General features: G+C 40.8%; 1 protein-coding gene across 1 annotated transcript in view; it reads right to left on the bottom strand.

The window, feature by feature from the left end:
- Positions 1-2,304: 2,304 nt before the first annotated feature.
- Positions 2,305-23,060, bottom strand: part of TET2 (tet methylcytosine dioxygenase 2) — a 73,560-nt gene continuing 52,804 nt past the window's right edge. The window contains exons 3-10 of the mRNA XM_030491787.1: positions 21,509-21,599; positions 17,823-17,916; positions 16,449-16,657; positions 15,481-15,631; positions 12,880-12,969; positions 10,214-10,351; positions 8,398-8,758; positions 2,305-7,090 (exon numbers count right to left, since the gene is read on the bottom strand). Coding sequence (XP_030347647.1) covers positions 5,679-7,090; positions 8,398-8,758; positions 10,214-10,351; positions 12,880-12,969; positions 15,481-15,631; positions 16,449-16,657; positions 17,823-17,916; positions 21,509-21,599 — 2,546 coding nt within the window. The 3' untranslated portion in view covers positions 2,305-5,678. The remainder of the gene's footprint in view (positions 7,091-8,397; positions 8,759-10,213; positions 10,352-12,879; positions 12,970-15,480; positions 15,632-16,448; positions 16,658-17,822; positions 17,917-21,508; positions 21,600-23,060) is intronic.

Here is a 23,060-nt window from a genome sequence, read left to right as displayed (position 1 = left end):
GCTTCACACTTGAATCCAAGGTCTTATTCCCCTGCTTTGAAGTTTACTGGAGTGAAAAGATTGGAGACTTTCAAATAATTTCTGATTTGTATTTGAAAGTAGCAGTGAAAATGTGCATACAGAGACACCGTCATCACCCTCCACTTCTTAATCCCTGCTGCCTTCTCTAAGGTGCTTCTCCAAAAGAAATCCTTTTGCTTAAGTGGGTTTTTTTCCCCTTTCCCCACTCTTCCAGGCTGGATACTTTTCTGTATCTTTGAGCACAATCACCTGTTGCTCTTAAATTTTTCCTGGGGTTTGTTCACCCTGGCTTGGCTTGTCGTCACAGGCTTTTCAGTCATTCCCATAGATAAACTGTATTGTCCTCTTGTGAGAAGTCTAAAGGCAGAAAATGACAGAACAAATGGGTCAGAGAAGAGGAAAGTCAAGACAGAAGCTGCCTCTGGGCACCCTCCGTTGTAACTACTTTATCAGGCCTGTGGTTTGGGTGGTGATGGTCAGCGGTGCCTCCGCCAAAGCCAACTGGGGCACATCAGCAGCTTGGGGAGAGCCCATGTTTGTGGGAGAAGCGTGGTCAGGAGGTGGGTTTGACTTCCCAGCCAGTGGCCTTGGCTGGGAGCACGTCGTGCCAGCATTGGCAGCGCCTCTGAAGCAAGATGTGTTCACAACTGAAAAGATCCACCGATGTTAAAAGGTGGCCGGTGGGAATGTTCATTAATGGCAGGAGTTTTTTCCAGGGAAGGCTGGAGGGTGACAGACCTTTGTTACGGCTACTGCATCTGTTGGTTCCAGCTGTCTGATGCATTAAAGTGCACTTGTGCACGGAAAAGAGCAACACTTGTCCGCTGCAGTGTGCTAGGCTGCCTCAGGACATTCCCATCTGGGAATATGCTGAGAGCTATGGGGGAACATTACTGGATTTTGAAATCACTGCTTCCCCCAGACACTGAGCCATGTGAATGTACAGAGTAGGGCAGCCTTCCCAAGGGCAGGGGGTATTGACAAGTAGGGTAACCAGGGCTGAACACAAACTCGAGGTCTTCAAAAAGAAAGTTTAAGAGCTTTCAAGTACCAGTTGTTGCAGAAACACTTTGCACCCGCAGAGAGAGCAATCTCTATCTATTCCTACAGAAGAGAATGTTTCAGGATTCAATCCTGATATCTCTTGAAGTTAAAAGAAGGGACCACAAAAGCAAGCGCTTTTGCCTTGTGCCTGCAAGAATGTATGTCCTGTTGTTGATTCAGACACACTTTCTTATTGCTTCTACTTTTCTCTAGATTACGTGTGATTTAGATTATACGTGAGGATCTAGGCTGTTATCATTTTGTTTTTTCTTATTAATCATTTATGTTAGAAAAGACTAGGTCATGGAGTCCTGCTGTAAACCCAGCACTGCCAAGTTCACTACTAAATCACATCCCTAAGAGCCACATCTACAAGTCTTTTAAATACCTCCAGGGATGGTGACTCCACCACTTCCCTGGGCAGCCTGTTCCAGTGTTTGACAACCTGTTTGGTGAAGAAATTTTTCCTAATATCTAATCTAAACCTTCTCCGGTGCAATAGTACTATGTGTTGGAGCATCCCACCACTTGGGAGTAATTTGAAATCAACTGGAAAATGAGGTGGAGATAAATACGCCAGACAAACCAATAAAGGCGTAGAGTCTTCTCCCTTGTCCTGCCTCTGCCGGGTGTGCATTTGTGGCTGTTACTCAAGCAGTGAGGGAATTCCAGCAGTGAATATGCCGTGTTCATCTGTGTCCACAAAAATCAGTAGGAAACCAGCAGTGATGCTCTACACCCTCTTCCTGCCCATAAAAATGCCACCCTCCTTCACTGTAAACACGGGATGTATTTAGCCATACACTGGGCTAGGTAGCTAGTTTCCCAACCTGTTAGAGTCAAAGCAGAACTAGGAATAAATGTGCTGTTGAGGTTTCCCATCCTGAAGTTCCTAGTGATGTGTTTCTTTGCGTGTGATGTTTGAGTTGGGGAAGATGGAGGTGGGCTAAACCCGTGTGGTGTGTGGGCCTGCTTCCTGGAAAAGTTTGGGTTGTCCTGGTATGTCAGTTGATGCATTCCATTTTGAAGCAGCTGAAGTACGCAGCTTCCTCTTGTCTCATAATGCAATTTCAGACTTAAGTTCCCCAGGCTAGCGGCTTCCTCAGCCCTAGAACTGTTGTCTGATGCTGGGGCTCTTGGCCCATGGCTGGCACTAGGGGCACGTTTCAGTGCACTGGCTTTGTTGTTCGCTGATAAGAATGGCAGGGAAAGAGAAGTTGCTGCAAGACAGACTTAGAGTGCATTAAATAAATATAAATTTTATTAAAAACACCCACATCTCAGCGTTATCAGGAATGATATAATAATAAACAGCTTTCAAATAACCTGCATTACATTACAATACTTACAGTATTTATAACCATCCTCAGATTCTTTTTATAGACATACCAAACATCTCATGAAAATGAAGGAAACTAAAGTAAAAAAAAAAAAAGTAGAACATAAGCATAGAAAATGCACACAGAAGTTCATTACCTTAGTGTCAAACTGCTAAAGTTTCCTACACAAGTTAACCGCTAGCTTTAGAAGTGAACTTTATACCACTGTGCGTCAATCAAGATGAAAAATTCATTCAAGTAAAGTTGACACCACTCAGAAGCATCTTCAAGTATGGCTATAGTCAACCTGATAATCCTATACAAGCAATTTCATGTCTGCTTTGTCATTCATTCCAACTGAGGCAGGGTTCTGTACACCAAAAATTACAGCTCGGGTATTTACAATACAAAACTGATTCACCAGCTACGCTTCCTGCTGCCAGCAGTTTGGCAAATGACGGTGCACAGCATAGTCACCAACATCCGCTATGGGTTACGTGAACAATAGAGGACTTAAAAGAAATCTCTGAAAGATGATGATTTATAAATGATTTAATCAATCTGACGTATAACCATCATTAATTTCTTCTTCTTTAAAAAAGGTGAAACTTTTGTTTCAATGCAGTGGGTAAAGTCACAGACTGAGAATTCAAAAACAAAATTGCCATAATAAATATTTGACCATTAAACCCAAAGGCCTCCTTTGATTTACTCAGGTTGTGATTCTGTTAGATAAAATGTCTTTTGACCAAACTGAATCTTACAGTATATTGCACAAGATACATCTGGGACATGGAGGTTTGCATGTTTAGGGAAGCCCTTGTACAGACTGTACCTTCTTATATCTTATTTTATTCATTACAGTATCCAAGAAGCCTTGTTTAGAGAGTGACTTGAACAACTCTAGCAAACAGTCACTTGCCAAACCCCTGCCTTACATTTTTCCCTTTAATCAGCTCAGTGCATTCTACTTTCTTTTTGTTTATTCTTTTGAAACAGGCAAAACATTCTAAATCTCTGAAACACTTTCATTACAATAAAAAGAGCTAACGAATGTACAAAATTAGTTTTAGTTACAGCAATACATGTACAAGAAAACTTAGAGAAGGGATTCAAAAGAAAAGCATCAAATCCCTGAAGGAAAAAAAAAGGAAACAAAACGAAACAAAAAAACCCAAGAATAATATATTTAACCTACAACAGCTTTACATACACACAGGTGACACGTTGGCATAGGAGAACATGAGCTGAAATATCCCTGAATTTTTAGAACCAACAAAATAAAATAAAAAACAAAGCTGAAGTTCAAGTTATACTTGCTAAAATGTCAAGTATTGAGAGAGTTTTTTTTGTGTTTTGTTTTTTTTTTTTATGCTTTTTCTGTTTTTCAAAGGCTATTGGGGGAAAAAAGATGGTGTACAATATATAAACTTTCACACTCAGTTCAATATCCTATTGCCAAACTAGTGTTGAGGTATATGACAAGTAGGAACATCACTCAAACCTTTTAATGTATTTTTTTAGCTCACATTATGATATATTTGTAGCAGGCTGAGTAGCACCATGATGTGAATTCAGCTCAAAACCCAAATATATATAGATTTAATATTTTTACAGTACTAAAATACTAAAGCATTGCGTTAAAAAAAGTTTTGTTTACAATTTAATTTACTATACAACTCTCCTGCTTTTTTCTTTTTTAATAGAAATTAATGATTAAAACCACCACAGCAAGCCAGCTGCCTATGTTTTTTCTATTTAATCAACGGAATCACACAGAACTAACCCTGTTTCATTCAGCTTGTGTAGGCATCGGTCTGCTCGATCTTCCTGGAAAAAGAGGACACTTGCACCGAGAAATGACTTACACCACAATGTACATAATTATCAACACAAAAGCAATCTGCCATTCGATAGTTGAAGAGCATACAGATCTGTAGAAACAGCAGAAGCCCAAGCTAACTAGTTGTAGTCTGTCACATGCTGCTAATTATTACCTGTGGTTAATATAAAATTCTTTCCTTAAAACTGTACATATTTGAGCAATGAACTTGTCATAATAATTGTAGAAAACGGTTTTACAGTATAGCTGTGTGAGATGAGCACCAGAAAAACATGTGTTTTGTGTACTAAAGTATTCCCTTATATCCAGTAAGCCCCATTTTTACCATAAGTGACTGTATTAAAAATGGATATGTAGCCCACTAGCAGATGCATGGCTAAAACAAAAAGTATTTAAAAGCTTTTTTTTAGTTTAAAAAAATTATCTTTGCATTTTAAAACCAAAGTAAACTCTTTTTTTTGGTTTTTTTTTTGTTTTTTTTTTTCTTAAGGTTTTTTTTAATGTCTTAGTACCTCAGCATTGTTCAAGTTGCCAAGCTTAGGTAGACAAAGTGCTTTTGAAACACTAGTTCAAAAAAAAATATCTCTCTATATATTTTATTGTCCTTTTCTAGGACTTGACTGGATGAGCAAAATCCAGAGGTCTTTGTAATTCCCATATGTTAAAAAGTAAGCTTATTTTAACACCAGGTAAATTCAATACATACATGAATGAAAAGGTCCTCCCTGTTGCTGAAGAACATCTGACTACATCATTGACATTTTGTTATAAAGGCATTAACTGTTCGACTGTTAAAATAAAGACACCATTCTCTTAGATAGCACCATGGTTTTAGAATATCCAAATAAATTCAGTGTTTTGCTGTCTATTCATTACGTTTTATACTTAACTACTTAGTTAAATAAAATCAAGAGACTAATAAGTTTACAGTAAAAACTGCATGTTAAAAAGCCATAATTCCAGTATTTCAGTACATCATAGATTCAGCACCAGATGTTATTTTAAGATTCCTGCAGTTGTAATACTACAGTATTATTTTTTAGGGTTTTTTTTTTTGCTCCTGTTCCATGACTATGCAAACTTGATGACATTAAAAGTGGCCACAGATGTGCAAAACTGTAAGGAAAAAAAAATCCATTTGCAGATTATCTCTTTCAGTAATGGAGCCAGTGTTTTCAAATGTAAATTGTGAAACACTTTCTTGTTTTGTTTTTGCATAGGATGCTTTGGTCTTGTTTCCTACATGCCATCTGTGGCCACTTAAAAACCAGTGGAAAATAAGTGCGCTAGTGAGATTACCTCCTTTTGCTGGTGTGCTGAGGCTTTTTCCACTGATGAGTTTTGTAAAAACACTGTTTTCTTCTCCACCCTTGCCTTCCCCAAAACCTAAAGAAGAACTACCCTACTGACAAGGTGTTTTTTCAAATGAGGTAACCAACAAAGGTGTGAAGTTAGATATATCGGTTGTAAGGCCCTGTAACCCGTGTAAAGGCATATGGAGATGTAGTTACTGTGGAGTCTGTGGTGACCGACAGTGTCCTTTGTGCAAGAGACTTGATGAAGCGCAAGTACGTTGGCTCAGAGGGTTCGTGTGGCTCAGCAGGCTCCCGCTTTGCCTTTTTGCCGTAGGATTTCTGAGGCACGTAGTCTGGACCGTACTTTTCACATTCTTCCTCTTTCTCTCTTGCCTTCTCAGCCATCTTTGCCTCCCACAGAGCCAGACCGTGTTTTGGCTCGTTCATACTCTTGTGCTGGTAAAAGACAAGGGAGATTCTGGTGGGATGGTTCCTGTTGGGGTTTTTTAAGGGAGTCGTTGCGTGGAGCTCACGCTTTGCACACTCTATGAGAATTGACCCATGAGATGGAGCAACTGCCACTCCTCCAATTTCTGGATCCAGAAAGTTCTGCTCGCTATCTGACCAGACATCATCGGGATCCTCTGCTTTTTCTGGATTCAGCACATCAGTTTTCTCTAAACCACCCTGGGGAGTAGTCCTATCATGGTTTTGACCTGGAAGCATGTTAGACAAACCGTTAACTGCATGTGAAATCATTTCACTATCCTTATTTTGGAGATGCAGTGAATTAGGAGGGCCACTAAACATACTTGGAGCAGAATGGTAGTCGTGTGCTAAATGTGGAGAGGGTTGCATATGATGATGTTCACTGGTTTTAGTCATGGAGGCGTAATCCATGCTCTGATTACTCAGATTAGATTTTAACCGTGAGGCAACCTCCATAAAATGGCCATCAGCCTCATGGGTGGAGTAAGAGGAAAAAGACCCTACATGGTGTACATTTGGTCTGATGGTGCAATTACTGAAGGAGTCTACCTGCATGTTTTGGTTTCCATAATTCAAGTACTTGGGACCAAAACTCTGGCTATTCCCAAACCTATGCTGGTATAATGTTTGTATGGGTGGTAGACTTAGTTTAGACATATGGTCTTGGCTCTGGCAACTATACAAGTCGATGTGCTGATGCTGGGAAGGGTAGGAGGCCAAGTAAGAGGGGCAGTTGTCCATAGGCATGTTTCCATTGCATTGGTAGGGTGGATATTGGTTATTCTGACTTAATGATCCTGAATAAGGGTTCATGGGACTGGAAGAACTCAAATAAGACCCCGCAGGCTGTGATGAGGTTGTATAGAGGTTCATGGGACTGGACCCTCCATAGGGATCTGAAGTGTATGAAGAGCTTGGATAAGCATTGGCTGGATTAGGCAACCTTACATAGAGATTTGCAGAACCTGAACCCGAGTATGAGTTAATAGGATTTGACTGAGGGTTGTTAGGGAGAGTGCGCTGTGGATGTTGCTGCTGCTGCTGTTGTTGTGTGGCTGGTCCTGAAAGACGTAAAAGATCTGTAGATGTGAAAAGAAAAAAATCCACACAACAAACAAGCTTTAAAAACCCAAACAACCAAACAACAAACTCTATAGACTTTTCATTATACATGTCCATGACATTTCTAAGAAAAGCATATCATATGATATACTATGATGACAGTATATCATACTGACAGTATATCATATGATATACTATGATGACAGAGGTTCTCTTTCTCATATCTCAAATACCATCCTTAAGAAGCTGAATAAATACTAGGGCTACTCATCCTTCTTGGCATGTATCCAGTGAGATCAGATGCTAGTGGCAATAGGGAAAAAGAGGACAGCGCAAGCTGTTCAGAGTCACATGCATACGATCCAAAGAGTTGAATCATCATTTAAGTAGCCCATGAAACAGAGCATCAAAGTGCTCCCAAACAGCCGTGCACAGTGACCTTCTTTTCCCCAAGAATAAATAATTCTTCTCATATATATTAATAGAACTGTCTCAAAAAAATGTTCTTAGCTTTATGTAAAAAAACCAATGGTAACACTCACTGAGAGAGACTACAGTTCAGTAACAAGTGAGATTAATTGAAGACAAGAGCAGAACCATCATTTGTTAAAGTGAAATGGTTCGTTCAATGGTTACAACCCTAGCCTGGGTCATGGGACAGCTGGCTTCTATTCATAGGTATTTCAGTGACCTTCTGGGTGACCTTGGATGTATCGCTCTTTTCCTCTCTGAGAAAGTTACTGTAACAATAAAACAGTCATGATGAACTCCTTTGCTCAGGATGCTCAAATCTACTGATGAAACTGCCAGCGATTCTTTAGTGGATTTTAAACTCTTACTCCACTATGGAAAAACTACTCTGCTTTTGGTCTTGAAGCAGAGAATACAAATAGTAGTAAAGTGCTTAAGCTTGAACCCTCTCAAATTAGGAGGTTCTCTAAGAGTGGCAGACAGTGAGTGATGCATAACTCATTTTTTCTTTGGCAGCAGCATCACAAACTTCATGTCTTCTAGCAGTACTACTCTTTTAAAGATACTTTACAATACACTGGATGGCAAGTAGAGTTTGCAAAAGCACCATATTTCCACAGGTGTTAACTATTCAACAATTAAAGATTTCTCCTACAACTTTTTTTTTATCCTGCTTCTCCAGAGCTGACCACACTTTGGCACTCTAGTATTTATAAATCTACAATATTGCTGTTACTTAGAAGAATTCTCTTTCCTTTTTACTTTAAAATGTTTGGGGTCTGAGAACAATGGTTTTCTTGGGACTTGTTATAAATGGCCCTGATACAGATCCCGATCAGATTCACGTGTTTACCTGCTAGCTGCTTTGCATGACCTGCTGCCTCTGAGTTGCCTTGCTTGTTGCGTGCTGCAGCAGACTTATCTCTTTCAGCTTTGCTAGACCCATTCTCCAAGGAGGAAAGCTTTTCGGCAGCTGCCTTCTTTGCTTCTAGCTTCCTTTGCCGACACGTCTTAACAGGCTCTGCTAACATCCTTACTTTTCGGCGAAAGGAGGTAAGGACCTGGATGCTGCCATTCCTCTTCTTCTCCTCCTGGCCTTCCGTGCTTCCAAACTCATCCACATCAGAGACTTTGTATAATGGGAGTACGTGGAGCTGCTCATCTTCTGGTGTTTGGCCAATTTCACGATTGTCTTCTCTAGTTAGTGTGCAAACCTGTTGGAAAGGTGTGTTAGAGTATGTCTCTCAAACCACTCTGAGAAGACCTGAAATACTAGGCTGTGCATTTCACCTTGCCCTGCCACTGCTGACATGGGCATCCAAAAAGCTATCTACAAACTGTAAGTTTCTGTGCAATTTATGCATATCACCACAAGCCTGCAATTTAATTTCTTCCATTGCTCTGTTGGACAGTGTTAGTAGAAACAGAAAGGGGGTGTGTGTGTATATATATCTTTCTTGTACTTGTGCTGAAATGAACAGTATAGTTAAGGATTACCTTAATGTGAAATAAACTGTGTGATCCATTGTACTGTGGCCAGAGAGCTAAAACAGTGTAACCTGGGACTTTATACTCACCTGAAGATTTTTTCATTATAATACATAGGTACCTAATAGAAATAGTGTGCAATACAACATACTGCCATTGTATTTCACACCCTCTTGCAATGGCAACTGCCAGGAGCTTGCAAAGGAGCAAGTCACTGTAATAATAATAAGATTTAAGGAAGTTACTGTTGTGTCATGCAGTGTGCTCACTGTGTTACCTGCAGCTAAAACAGGTATTGGGAGGATCTCAGTGGAAAAAGATGCTGATACAGACTTCTTCTGCAGCAAAATCATTGCATCAGCCAGTTTTAGGAAGAAAGATCAGCTAGAAATAGATATTGTATTGGTTGTGGTTGACTTGTCAATTAAGGCAGACCCTGGAAACAGGAAAAATTTAGTTGGTATTATTATATATTCTCTTTGGTCCTAATAAGAGCTGTGCTGTGAATCCAGGTAGTTGCTTCAAATTACAACCATGATGATTATTCAAAACTGAAGATTATTCTTTCTCACTTTTACTCTGACTGTATGTCACAGAGAGAGTAGGCAGGGAACAGAAATAATCCAATACACATTGAAGACCAGCTCACTTCTGTGGTATCTTCTACAGAACTTTTGCTGTACATGCTAGAGATCAGAACTGAAGAGAGTAAAGGGGGTGTGTGCTATACAAAGGATGGCAAGGCTTGCAGACTTTCTGCTCATCACAAGCAGGAATGAAATCCACAACTTCCAAAGCTCTCCTGGAAAGGAGTTGTTTCCATTTTTGTTTTCTTAACAGTTATGATCCAAAGTTGTTAGAAAAAAATGTTTCAAGAGGACAAATTCAAACCATTTTGTGCCAGGAACACTGCATTTCAGCCCTGCTGGGACCTTCTTTCCACTGTCTCCACGGTTTCTTTTACCAGCTCTATATTAAACCTTTCTTTAATACACTGTAAGTCTCATTCATTGGAATGAAAAATTGTGTGTGGGGTAATAAGTTAGCTCAGTTACTGCTTAATGTTTCTTTTTTTAGCAATCTGTGTTATGCAAATATAAATTTAAACAGACGGGAGATAATGAATTAAATATATGAAATCAGTGCTGGAGTAAGGAGGCTTACATGCATCACAGCCTTACCAGTGTACTCCCATTCTGCATATTGTGCAAGTCTCTGTGAGCATGAGCGCAAAAATCCAGGCAGGCAGTGACTCCTGAGAATGGGCGACCTTCTTTTAAACCCAGGCGACACTCAGGTGCTCTGTGTTCATACTCGATCTGCAAAGAGATGACAGGTATCACTGCAACTGAGCTGTGTGCTCCAGTACACAGAGTTAGCACTGAATGCTCCACTGTGACAACATGCAAAGCTACTAACATCTTAGAGGTGGCAACATACAGATCTTGAAAGCAAATAAAATCAAGTAATTTGATGGCAATTTGGTATCCATACTTCATTCCTTGCTGCTTTGCTCCCTCTTACCTTCTGTCTCTGGCTTGATTGTGAAATTGGCCAGTAATACTTTTCCTTGCATATTGCTTTTGATACTCTGCCAGTGGTTGGTGTTTTTACATGACAAATGCAGTGCATGGTTTCAGAGTCTGGCACTGCAAGAGTGATATGTTTGTGTAGACTGGAAATATACCAAGCTATTAAGGGAAAATGGCTTTAGAAATCTGACTTCAGAATGACTTCATGAAAAATAATAATTTGCTTTTTGATTTGTAATATTTTGGCACACTAAACGTGTGTTTCATTAGCTAAAGTACAACTCTAACCCCAGACCAAAAAGACAGATAATTGAGTCAAGACAGTACTTTCTACCCATGCACTCATTATTAAGGAGCTTTACAAAGAGTTCATAATGAAAAAATAAACCTTACACAAAAAGAAAGGGTTTTGTAATAGAAGATCAAGTCTTAGACAAATGATGGTTTCGTATTTTGTCTGGAAAGTTAAAAATGAAACCATGTTTATAAAATGCTTTGCTGAAATTCCTGAACCTTTCAAGTGAATGCAAAAAGATCTAAACTTAATGGAACATAATGGACCTTAATGAATCCCATTTTAAGTTAAGTTGAAATTAGAAGTTTTGCCGAGTCTTGATCCAAGATCCCTAAAAAGATGTGTAGTTTGCTCATAGACCTTTATTTTTTAAAAATTTGGAATGTTTATTTGCCTGGAATCTTAAAATAGCCACAAAACAAAACTTGAAACATGTGAACTTCTTTAGAACGAAACGAGAGTGGTCTGAAATGATAGCCAGACTGTCATTGGCTCATTAAAGTATCCTGGTGCAACTGTTCTCTGAGATGTGCTGTTGGGTCCAGTTAGAAACAGACCCTTTCCAGTTCTAGATTTTAATCCAGTAGCAATCCAGACTTGGATTAGAATAAACCTGGGAATTTGGAATTTCTTTTCAGGATTCAAAGGGGGATTGGTTTTAAGGCTTTTTGGGGTTAGAACTTTTTATATTACCATACAAATTTGGCCTCAGTCATCTCCCTTTAAAGTCACTAACAGTGGCTGGGTCAGGGTTTCCCCACAAAGTCTGCATAAAACACCTGAATTAAGCCAAGCCTTACACACAGCTTATTACACAAGGTAGAAATTGAAACTCGTAAAAGCACGTATTTCCAACAAGTGTTGGGCAGGACTGCAGCTTACATGGAGAAAAGTTCTTTTGTGAATTTTTGCAGGAACAGAGAAGCAGACCAAGCAAAGAACGATTTTATTGTTCACCACCCCCTCATTTTATTCTTCTTCCTCTTCTTATCTTCTCTTGCAGGATGTCTCTCAGATATTTGGACAGATAACCACAGCTAGTGGGCACATGGCCACAGTTTCCTCTGTGAGTCTCCAAACATCATCTGATCGGGTAAGTGAAATTGGGCAAGTCTCTCCTGAATCTGCTTACCCTGCCTAGTTGATACTAAATATGTAGTAAAGGAGTGAGATTTAAATGTGTCTTGTGGTGGTTGCTACAGCATAATGCTGTCAACAGGAAAGAAAGAAGATGTCATAGTTTGCAGTGATGCAAATAGTTTGGAGAGCAAAAGTTCTGTTGTAATGTAGCAAAACTGGGCAACAAAAATGAAGGCCAATACTTGTGTGCTTGCAACAGGTATGTTATTGAATTTTGATGCAAATACCTGAAAGACGTTTGGTAGAGGAATGCAGATGAGAGACAGACCTCATACAGACTTTGAATGTGCTAGTATCTGTGGGGACTGCTTCACAGAAAATACATGCGCGCGATCCCCTCATGCTGGAAGGCTGGTGCAGGCACTCGTGTGCACATGCAGGGCTGAGTGTGTCCAAATGTGAAACCTCTCATTAAAAGCATGTTTGAAATGGCTGTTTTGGTGAAAACTAAATTTATCTGCCACTTGAGAGAGCAGAACTGAAACTGTGGCTTCAGGACTCGAGTGCAATATTACACACTGCCTTCTGGCTCTGTCACCGATCTCACACCATCTTCATAGCTGTTTTCTAGTTTGGCTTGTGACTCACACTAAATCCAGAAATTTGTGTTGTGGAGCTGAAGAGTTCTGCTCAAGGCTGAAGTAGTTTTATTGTGGTGTTGTGGGTGAAAAGTTCTATTTAATGGACCAAATTCTGCTGCTTTTACTTTTGAAAGCATTTTAAGTGGAATTGTTCTTTTCCATTCATCTTTACCCTGATGTCAAAGGAACACTGGCACAAAACGTATGTGGTGGTTTGGTGCAAGGTCGAAGCACTGGGAAGTGTGGTAAAGATCAGGTTATTTGCATGGCTGCTTCAATTCCTTTTTTCCCCAGCATACCTGGTTGTTATATGCATCAGGTGCAAGCTTCTTGTAGGTAGGTGCCATCAGGGTTGACAGATTCTGCAAATGGGATTCTAGTTTTTCTTCCTGTTAGGAGATGAAATAGAGTTCAATGATATTTCCATACTGTATGTATGGGATCTAAGAAGTTACGGTCTGTACACAATTACATTTGCACTGATAGCTGTGTAAAGGCCTACACCGTTATCATTCCTGTTTAGACAATAACTGTTGTGAATCTCCTTTCAATTTTACTGTTTCATAGCCTTTAAAGTAATGAGGTAGTGAAACAGTGTAGTGTGACCCTTGCAAAAGGACATCATGTTTATATTAATTTGGTTAATATTAAGAAGAATCACATTCTTCAGCACAGTAATGTTTTAGATCTAAGCGTGATGATCCTCATTTTCCCTACTAGAGTTTTGGGAAAATAATACTCTTCAGAAACTTCAGAGAAATAATATCAGAATGGTCCATAAAGTAAATGTGGGTAATTTAAGGGTTTTGCACATTGCAATGACAGCATTTCAACACACTGAAATATCTTTTTATGCAGCAATTTAAAATTCTTTAAATATTTCAGACTTCAGAAAGTTCCCAATTCTTAAGCAATGAAGAACTGTGGACATGCCTAGTAGTTGGTGATGTGGAAGTAGGAATGACCACACTTCTTTTCTTTACAGAGAGATACACGCTTTCAAAATGAAGGGCTCTTTAAAAACGAAGTAGTGTAATAACATACTCCAAAGTTGTTCCCATCCTCTCAGGATGAGAATCCTAAATTCAAAACCTCACTTATATGAGGCCCTTATATTTAATTACAAGCACATAAAGAACATACTGGATGGTACACTTGTATGTTTTAGGAATGTGTGAAGAGCTGTGAAAAGCCTGCGGGTTTGAGAGAGATGTGTTTGGTGCATTAAGTTTTTATTTGCTACTATGAGACTATATCCTAGTTTGGGACTCCAAAATTAGATTATAAAATTGTCAGAAATACCTTGCTGTGACCTTGTGCTGCTGCCAAAACTTGTTCCTTTTGCAGGTTACCATTTGTAAGTGTTAACGTCTGTTTTTTGTTGGTGAGGATCCTATTCATGTTGTCTGTAATCTGTGTCCATGCTATGGGACCCAGCCCCTGCTCTGGATGCGTGCTTTGGCTGCCCCCAGCTTTGTGTGGGAACAAGACTGGAGGGTAAAACCATCTTTCCAACCCAGATCTGGCTTCCATGGGAAGTAAATCCAAGAATGCAAGTTAGAAGAGTGCCCTGGTGGGCTCTGGCCAGGTATCCAGCTTAGAAAATTTAGGGGGGGTAGGATTGCAGGCTATGATAAAGAAGGCTTTGTGCCACAGCATGACTGAAGGAGAGCTATTCTGTAATTCTTGGGGCTGTAGAAGAGCAGTGGTGGGGAGGAAAAACTGTATGTTAATTATGTGACCTCATAGCAGCCTTCCAGTGTCTGAAGGGGGCCTACAAGGATGCTGGGGAGGGACTCTTCATCAGGGACTGTAGTGACAGGACAAGGGGCAATGGGTTCAAACTTAAGCAGGGGAAGTTCAGGTTAGATATGAGGAAGAAGTTCTTTGCTGTGAGGGCGGTGAGGCACTGGAACAGGCCGCCCAAAGAAGTGGTAAATGTTCCATCCCTGTCAGTGTTCAAGGCCAGGTTGGACAGAACCTTGGGCGACATGGTCTAGGGTGAGGTGTCCCTGCCCAGGGCAGGGGGTTGGAACTAGACAATTTTAAGGTCCTTTCCAACCCAAACCATTGTATGATTCTATGATATTCTAAACAGCGTGCTATTCTCAGCACAGGCCATAGGATGCAGGAGTACCTGGCTCTCTGATTAAAGATGAAATTATTTCTCTGACAAAAGAAATGTCTGGATTTGTCACCAGAATACAGTGAAAGTTGTGGACTTATGCATCAGTACACAAGCAAGGGACTAAATTTGCATGTCCTTGCCAAAAATGAGAGTAGGCCACTGGAACCTCCCAGACACATGACTAGCACGAAGTGTCCAGGAGTCACTGCAGTCATGACTTCAGTGACATCTTGTGCCCAGCCTAAGGTCAGTGGTTTTTTTTATTACTCTGACTTGTTTTAAACAGTTGCCAGTTTGCTGTAACACAGAGACCAGTCGGGAAACAGGCAGTGCGACAGGACTGTATGTAGAATGAATCTTCCTATTGTCATCTCACAGTTTCAGCATGTTTGTCCCTATGCTGCTCTGATTCCCCGCTGCACTATTATGTGCCTTCAGTTGGTAAACCATCCGCTCTGCCACTGGGGAATGCCCAACTGCAGGCCTGATGCAGCCACAATTATTAAGGCTGTGCCCTCCCCTCTAATTGTGAAAGCCTGCAAATGCGGTTTCAAGTCTCAGGGCTTTTACCAGATGTCAGAATTTGGACAGTCAATTCAGCTGGCTCGGAGACTGGAATCAATCAGTTTTGTCTGGCAGTTATTTAATTACCCTACATGTATGCCATGCAGGCAGGACTCTGGCGCCTGGTCTCTTGTACTGTATCTCTATTTGCAGAGTGACAGAAAACATCTCCTTGCAAATGAGGCTCATTTTAGAAATGGACACCAACCTCTTTTGGGTCATCCCCCATCAGCTTAAACTTTCTTGGAATCTTGCTTCGGGCAAACTTACAACCATTGTAGTACATGCTCCAGGAGCAACCAAAGGAAAATGAAGCACCACAAGTTTCAGGGTCCAGCCCTTGACATGCGCAAGTCCGTCTGAAAAACAAGAGAATATGGCTGTTAGGAGCAGGCGGGTCACCCTGGGGCAGTCCCGCAGCGGGCACTGACATTCTGCCAGCGCTCGGGGGAATCACGTGTCTTGGATCGTCTGCCACCAGTAACAAATGAAGAAATAAAAGAGGGGGAGGCATTGTATGCATTAGAACAGAAGAATTTATTGGAGAGAATAATTTCATGGTTGCAAAGCAAGGACTAAGGGGTTTCTGTGCTTCTGTGAGAAACCTGGCTTTGCTCGAAAGCGGGTATGTTTGCATGGTGCCTTGGTAGGGAGTGATATTCATGGTACCTGAAAGGGGCATATGTTGATGGTACTGCAATAATGTGGGAGCACTCCGACAGGGGCTAGGCAATAATTCCTGAAATATGTCTCTACCCATGAAGCCAAAGTAACATACAATAACAGCTATGTTAATTTTGGTCTAAATGTTCTTCGCTGTCAGAAAGATATAGGAAACAATACAATGCAATTTCTTTAGGTTCAGACTAGCTTCTGTAGGCTTACAGCATGATTTAGTGCATCTGATTTTTATTTCAAGGTTGAGGTATTTGCTGTCCTGGGCTGAGATCTCTTCCTTTAAATACACTGAGATGCTTCACAACTCTGGAAGATGTTTTTCCCTGATCTATAAGAACATTTACTTTGCTTTTCTCACAAGGTTTGTGAGTTTTCAAACTTCCTGAAATAGTTGGAAAGGTAATGTGTGTTTCAGGGTAATAGCACGAGTGGAGGTGCAAGGTCTGAGGCCGAAGGTGGGCTTGCAAGTTTGGCGAGCATACCCTTTGTTCCACTTACTCTTCATTCAGGGCGCAGCGCCGGTTCGTGAGCGTGCCATACTTCCTCAGGGTCTCGGTGAGTTCAGAGTAGAGCTTGTCGGCCAGGCTTGTTGGGATTCCCTCCCAGACCAGGATGAGAATCACGATCACGGCTGTCTCACACGTATGGCCCGCTCGCTCACGCACCAAGCAGAGTAGCTTTTCCTCCTGACTGCTTCTGCGGACTACCTGCATGCACAGCAACACACACCCCCAGAGCCCCAACACAAACAAGTGTGTTTCTTAATGTGAAGAACAAGAGAATGGGAAACCTTAGCATTAGTGTGCATCTGAGGAGGTTACTTTTACTTCTGTCATCTTCTTTGTTTCTGATGATTCAGTCCAATTTTCTCATTTAGTGATATGGGCCAGGGCTACCCTTTCTTAATGAAGCTGACTCTAAGAGGCTAAGCTTGATTAGTGGCACGGAAAGCCATGGTGGTGGAAAACAGCTTTGTAAAGGTATCCCCCATGCTCTGATACAGCAGGAACCCCCTTCTGAATCTGCACTGTGGTACAAGTGGCCCAGTTTGATTACTGGGCAAAAGGAAATGAGCAGCAAGATGCCCCCCCCGAACAGAGTTGGATGGTGGACACCTGCACTTAGGGCAGGACCCATGTGGGGAAAGGCAAGCAGGTAAGAAAGAGACTAAATAACTGGACACAGGAGCTCTCTCCCCTTTCATCCCAAACTTAAGCAGCTAAACTCATAATTAGCCACTCAAGTTTTGTGACCTGCCCTTACTACATACAAACATTACAGTGATGAGAGGAAAGTAGTAGATGTTCAAATAAAAGAGCATCCTTGCTTCTCAGTGCTTGTGCTTCTGTGGGTATTTCTGAAAAAAAGGTGCAGTCTGGCATGCATAAAGACTATAATCATGTATCGTTTTTTCCTCGTCCTGTCTTTCCCCAACCTGCCCAAACCACTTGGTAATTTGTGCCAAAGTACAGCAGTGTTTGCTAAGAGGGTGTCCTAATGCCTCTGTCTAACTGGGAGTGCATTTGAAAAACACCACTGTGGTGCACTTACTGGAATTATTTGTAAGCTAAAATTAAAGAGCAATGAGAATGCCTGGTGTGTGAATCTTAAATCTAAGCAAAGCTGTCTTCCTTCTCAGGTTTTCATAACTTTAAGCCAGATTTTATTCTTGCTGTTCTTCATGCAAAAGTAAATGGAGTGTGAGGGACAGGGGTGGGAGCAGGCTACAGGCGTCCTGTGGTACTGCTGCCGTTGAGCTCTTTTAAGTTTCATAGTGTCAACTAAGAGGAGGACGGACATGTCAACCGCTCTCTGCTTACACGAACCATCATACTGAACTAATTAGTCTTAACATTTGTGTACATCACTTACCCATTTAGCAATTGGACATCCTTGAGAACTTTTGCCTTCTTTCCCAGTGTAGACAACCCTCTCAATCCTTATAGCTTTACCCTTCTGTCCAAATCTTAAACAAACAAAAATACGCACAATAAGCAGATTCATTTGGTTCTGTGTGAACACCGAAAAGATGGAGCACATCTGCCAGTCTTATCTTAAAAAATAAACACTGTGAGTTACAGGGAGGGATGTGCAATGTGGTTTATCTTGCTGATTTTATTATAGTGGTGGATTGATACATTAAGAGAGACAAATGTCTTTAATACATCACAGATGTAAAATTATCCGTATCATATTAATATTCCCAAACCTTTTAGCTGTTTCTGTAAAGAATTTGTTATAGATGACATTTTGAAAAGTGGACTTGAAGTCTCTCTATTTTGGGAAGGAATTTTACATTTTTCTTTAATTTCTGGGTTAAAGTTATTACTCTGAAATGCATTTAATTAAGTTGTCGTGGAACAGCTGGCATGCAGTAGTGACCCTGTGACTAGGTTTTGTGTGACTTGTTTTTTTCTGTGCTTGTTTCTGGCTTAGATACAGTGTGAATCAGTTAAGTCATGATTAATAATTGCATCATATCTATTTCCTTTCTCATCTGCTCATGAATTGTTACTTATTTATTTCTGACTTCTGTAATGAATGAGGATCACAAGCTGCCTTCAAATGAGGTTGGTTGTCTGTGTCTTTTTGCAACAAACCCGGACAAGCTCAGCTCTTGCCGAAGTATTTAATCAAGGTGATTATGCTGTGTCAAGGCAGAATCTAGCCCCACGTGCAAGTAGTGCTGTTACCCTGAGCAAATGGGATCTGCTTTCCGCGTCCTCTGATGGACCAGGTGGAAATATGCAGCAAAGGTTAAGTGGAGAAATCTTGAATCACCAAAAAGCATCAGACCTGTGAAGCCATTTCCAAGCATGTTCTCTGGCCAGGCCTCTCCCGGGGCTGCTGCAGCTGGGGGGTGCCCACCTGCTGAGCTCCAGAGCACACCAGGTCTCAGGTGAGGCTGTGTATTGGAAACCTCAGTGTCTGCAACGTTACACATCCAGCCCGCATGGTGACTTGGCTGCATTTTGGCAGCTGGGCAAACTGCACTTCCATCACCATGTCTTGAATCCTGCCGCTCTTATTGGTGTTACTTTTTTTATTAAACAACCAAGTATGGGGACTACATCACAATCTCCTTGTTCTTTGCCTGTTACCTATAGAGCAATCAAGATAGTTCCTTCCTGTTCTGCAGCCATTTAATGAGAACTTTTGACCTTTCATCCCTCTTGTTTTTGCACTAAAATCTTGGTGACATATTTAAGAGCAAATGTTTGTACTTAAACTTCTGTCCTGTAAAGGAAATGAAAAATGCTTATTTTTAGATGTGATCTCATTGTGAAATTTCAGTGTCACAGGAAATTAGACAAATAAAATCAAGTTGTACTACACGTTCTGCAGGCAACTGTTAGGTCACTTTTTCCTACTTAGATCTGGATGTTAGTATACATTTGTTTCTCTAATTAACCACATTAAAAAACATTCTCAAATCTTAACATTTTCTGTCAATTTGCTAATCTGGATTGCGGGACAACTGTGCAGATGATGCTATAGAAATATGTTGTATGTTACACACTGGAAATGAAATGGATTTTGTCTCAAATTTTTTCCACTGTCACAAAGGAATTTGTGCCTGATGTTTATCATGCTTACTTTCAGGCTAGAGCAGATTGGCTTTAAAACCAGAGCAAAACTGACTGAGCATGAAGCAGGAATTGGGAGAAGGAAGAGGTAAAATGTGTACATCCAGCATGGATTCTGCAAGAAATGTGTTCTGGTATAGCTAAAATATTAACTGCAAGTCTAAATCCAAATCTTGGTTTGTTTGGAAGTGCTGATACCTTAAAAGTCAATCCATATTCATGGAAAGCCAGTTTAAAAGTGCTTCAGTTGTGATATCACCAACTGCACACGTGTGCTTGAGAGTATCTTTAAGTGCCCTTTTTTTTTACTTAGGAAAACAAAATTAACTAGTGTGGAGGAGTTCTGGAGTTCTTCAGTGAGGGAATCATACAGTTCATACCATACGAACAGCTGAAAACTAGCCATTGTTCAAGTGGCTGCTGCTACACTCTGCTGAACCTGGCTGAGTAGATGCATGTTATCTATAATCTCTCAGGATTTCCTTCTGCCAACATGAAATGAAATCAAATGCAAAAAAAAGGAAAAAAAAAGAAAAAAGAAAAAAGGTGAGAAGGTGAGTTCAATATTAAGGATGAAAAATTACATTCCAAAGTAAAGAAAGAAGTTGCATCTCTAATAATTGACATCATGACATGAATAACTTTTGTCTTTTATTTATTATTGGTAAATACTAAAGAATTAACCAGACAGTGAGAGCTCTGGAGATAACAAATTGTAAGAAGCTTCTGAGGAGGGTCCGTGTCCACTCCCCCTTTGCAGGAAGAAGCGGATTTATGTAGCTTACATGCATTTGAGCTGCTCACAAAGCTGAAAACAAGTATTGGGGCAAGCCCTGCACTGGACTCACAGGGAAGGAGGTGCTAAGAAAGAGAAAAGGACCTTAAGACTTGGAGGTAATCTGAAGGGTTTAATATGCTCTAAGTGGCCCATGGTCGTGCAGTGGTGAGCACTAGCTAAGGAACATTGCTCCTTAGCTCAGACACAGCACTGCAATAATGCCCATTTGCTTTAGATTCTGCAGCTAGCTGGAGCTTCTTTGCAGTTCTGGAATCCAGATTTTTAAGGTATTAACAAATCAGATTCCTATCTGTCCCTGACTTACTGGGTGGCTTTTTGTTTGTTTGTTCAGAGGGGAACGAAATTCCTTCCCAGATACCTCTCAAAATCTGGCTGTTAATGCCTATGGGCACTACAAGTAATGCAGAACTCATAGTGCAGAAGTCACTTTTGTGACAGTTTTAAATACCTTAGAAGGGCTCGTGGGTTTTGCACTTACACATATTATTAAATAGCACAGATCATGTATCCATTCTGTGCCATCTAAAATTCCCAGTTTTGTTGGTTTCAATGTAATAAATTCATCACAGGATGCAGCACGATACAATCCCATCGTCCACAGTCAGGATAAGGCTGGTTTTCTGTGGCATTCTTGGGGAAGTGGGATGTTTTTCACAAAACTACTAAATCGATTCTTGGGCTGAAATCTTGTTCAGCAACTCTGTGGCACTCCTCTGGACGTGATCGAGTTAGATTTAGCCCTTTAGGATTGTACTATATGCATAGTAATTTGGCGGGGGGAAGCTAATTTTGGGGTTTGGTATTCTGCTCTTCATCTTCCTTCTACCTCGGCAGTCTCCTACCCAGAGGGAACACCAGGTCCATGCCTGCTTTTGCAGCCATTGCCAACCGTCTTGCTTGGCAGGCTGGTGAATACTTGTTCCTGCTTGGGTTTGCTGGCATCTGTCTCAAAGTGCTCAGCCTGTGCCAGCCAGCAGACTATTAGCCCTGTCAAATATTGTGACTCTCTAGTGAATAGCACAGTGCGTAATGTTGGCAACACTGGAGTAGCTAAGCCTACAAGTAATCACTTGATTTGCAATTGTTTATTTCTTTATGTGCAAAAGCTGGAAAAATTCTGACATCCACAAAAGGATAAATGTTAATCTGCCCTGTGCCTTTGCACTAATTACCTTTCTTCCATGATTTCTCTAATAGCTGCCACATTAGGACCGGCTCCTAGATGGGTATAGAAAGGACCTTCATCTTTTTCAATAATTTGCTCTGTTTAAAACAAAATAAAGGTTATTACTTTGAAGCTTAATTCTTTAATGTAAAAAGTCACATTGCAAAGCTTATATCTAGCTCATTAGAATACTGCTCTTTGGGTCTGGGGTCAGAGTTTTCAAACACTTTTGTCTAAAGTATGCCCACACAATTTGTACGAAACATGCAAAGCACATAGCTAATCCTGCCAATAGCCGTGACACAGACTGTGTGCCTTTTGCTAGCACAAACAGTTGTTTCACATCTCAGGCTACAGTGAAATTCAAAAGGCATTTTCCTGTTATCACCAAACAATTGTTTATCCTTCTCCCACTTCCTCCTCTCACAGTATCTAGAAAGGAGGACAAATGGGATAACAATGGTCAATATTGACATTAGTGAGCTGTACAGTACTTGTTTTTCAGCAGACATGTTACAGTGTAGGGACCTACAGCTTGAGAAAGTGGCCAGTAAGGTTACATAGAGAATTTCTGCCACCCACAGAAAGACTCTGTGAAATGAAAAACAAAAAAGCAAGTTTGCTGAAAGAAATCCTGCACAAGGCTTAGTCAAAATGCTTCTATGCTAAGAATGTGGCCTCAGTTTTCTGTGTGTAGGTAGTTCCATGTCAGCATTTGCAATATACACTATATGTCTGGTTTGATACCAGGAGGCAGGCTCCAGCAGCGGGCTGGCCAGGCTCTGCTTGGGTGCAGGAGGAGATGGTGGAGCTGTGCTGACTTGTTTGAGCTTTCTGCCATGCTGACTCCACAGGCTGTATGAGGTGATGCTGCTTTTGACGTACAGCCTCTGGAAGCATGATGAAGGCATTCTATAAACCTGAATGTGTCAGTGGGGGAATAGCTTAATTTAATCTTCCTAAGGAGAAGTCTTCGTAGGAAAGAGCAATAAACCCTACTGAATTATGCTGTGGCACTGGGTTCTTCAGAGAGGACAAGAACTAAGTTTTATGCTCCTTCATTTCCTAGAGGTTCTGCTAAGACTTTAGAATTAAAATGCAAGTGGAGAGAGAATAAGCTCTTTTGCTTAGTTAGTGGTTGCAATACTGGCTAGAAAATTAGTGAGAATAACTGATTGCCAGAAAAACTTGTGCCAACTACATTGGAGAAACTTTCTCAAGAAAAACAAATAACAAACAAAACTTAATTGTTTTCAAAAAACCCTACATTTTGTAGGTTGTTTCTTATAAAACTACAAGGAACAGTAAGGAACTGGCTTCCAGTTTTCTTCCTGGGAGCATCAGAAATCTACTACCTCCTCTTTTTGTTCCCATGGATCTTCTCTGAGACATAGCCCCGAGAGTTTGAAAAGGCAAAAAGGTCCATTTTGCAGTTTTGGAGGAGCACTGGTTCAACTTTCCTCTTTTATAGTTGGGATGAAATCCCAGTAAGTGAAACTGTAACAAGGATTTCCCCCTGCACCCTGTTTGGTGCTGAACCTTTTGTCTCAGCCAAAATA

This window comes from Strigops habroptila, chromosome 7 (genome assembly GCF_004027225.2).
Source record: "Strigops habroptila isolate Jane chromosome 7, bStrHab1.2.pri, whole genome shotgun sequence".
In the NCBI taxonomy this organism is placed as follows: domain Eukaryota; kingdom Metazoa; phylum Chordata; class Aves; order Psittaciformes; family Psittacidae; genus Strigops; species Strigops habroptila.
Note: the sequence above shows the minus strand (reverse complement) of the source record. Positions and strands in the feature narration are given on the sequence as shown.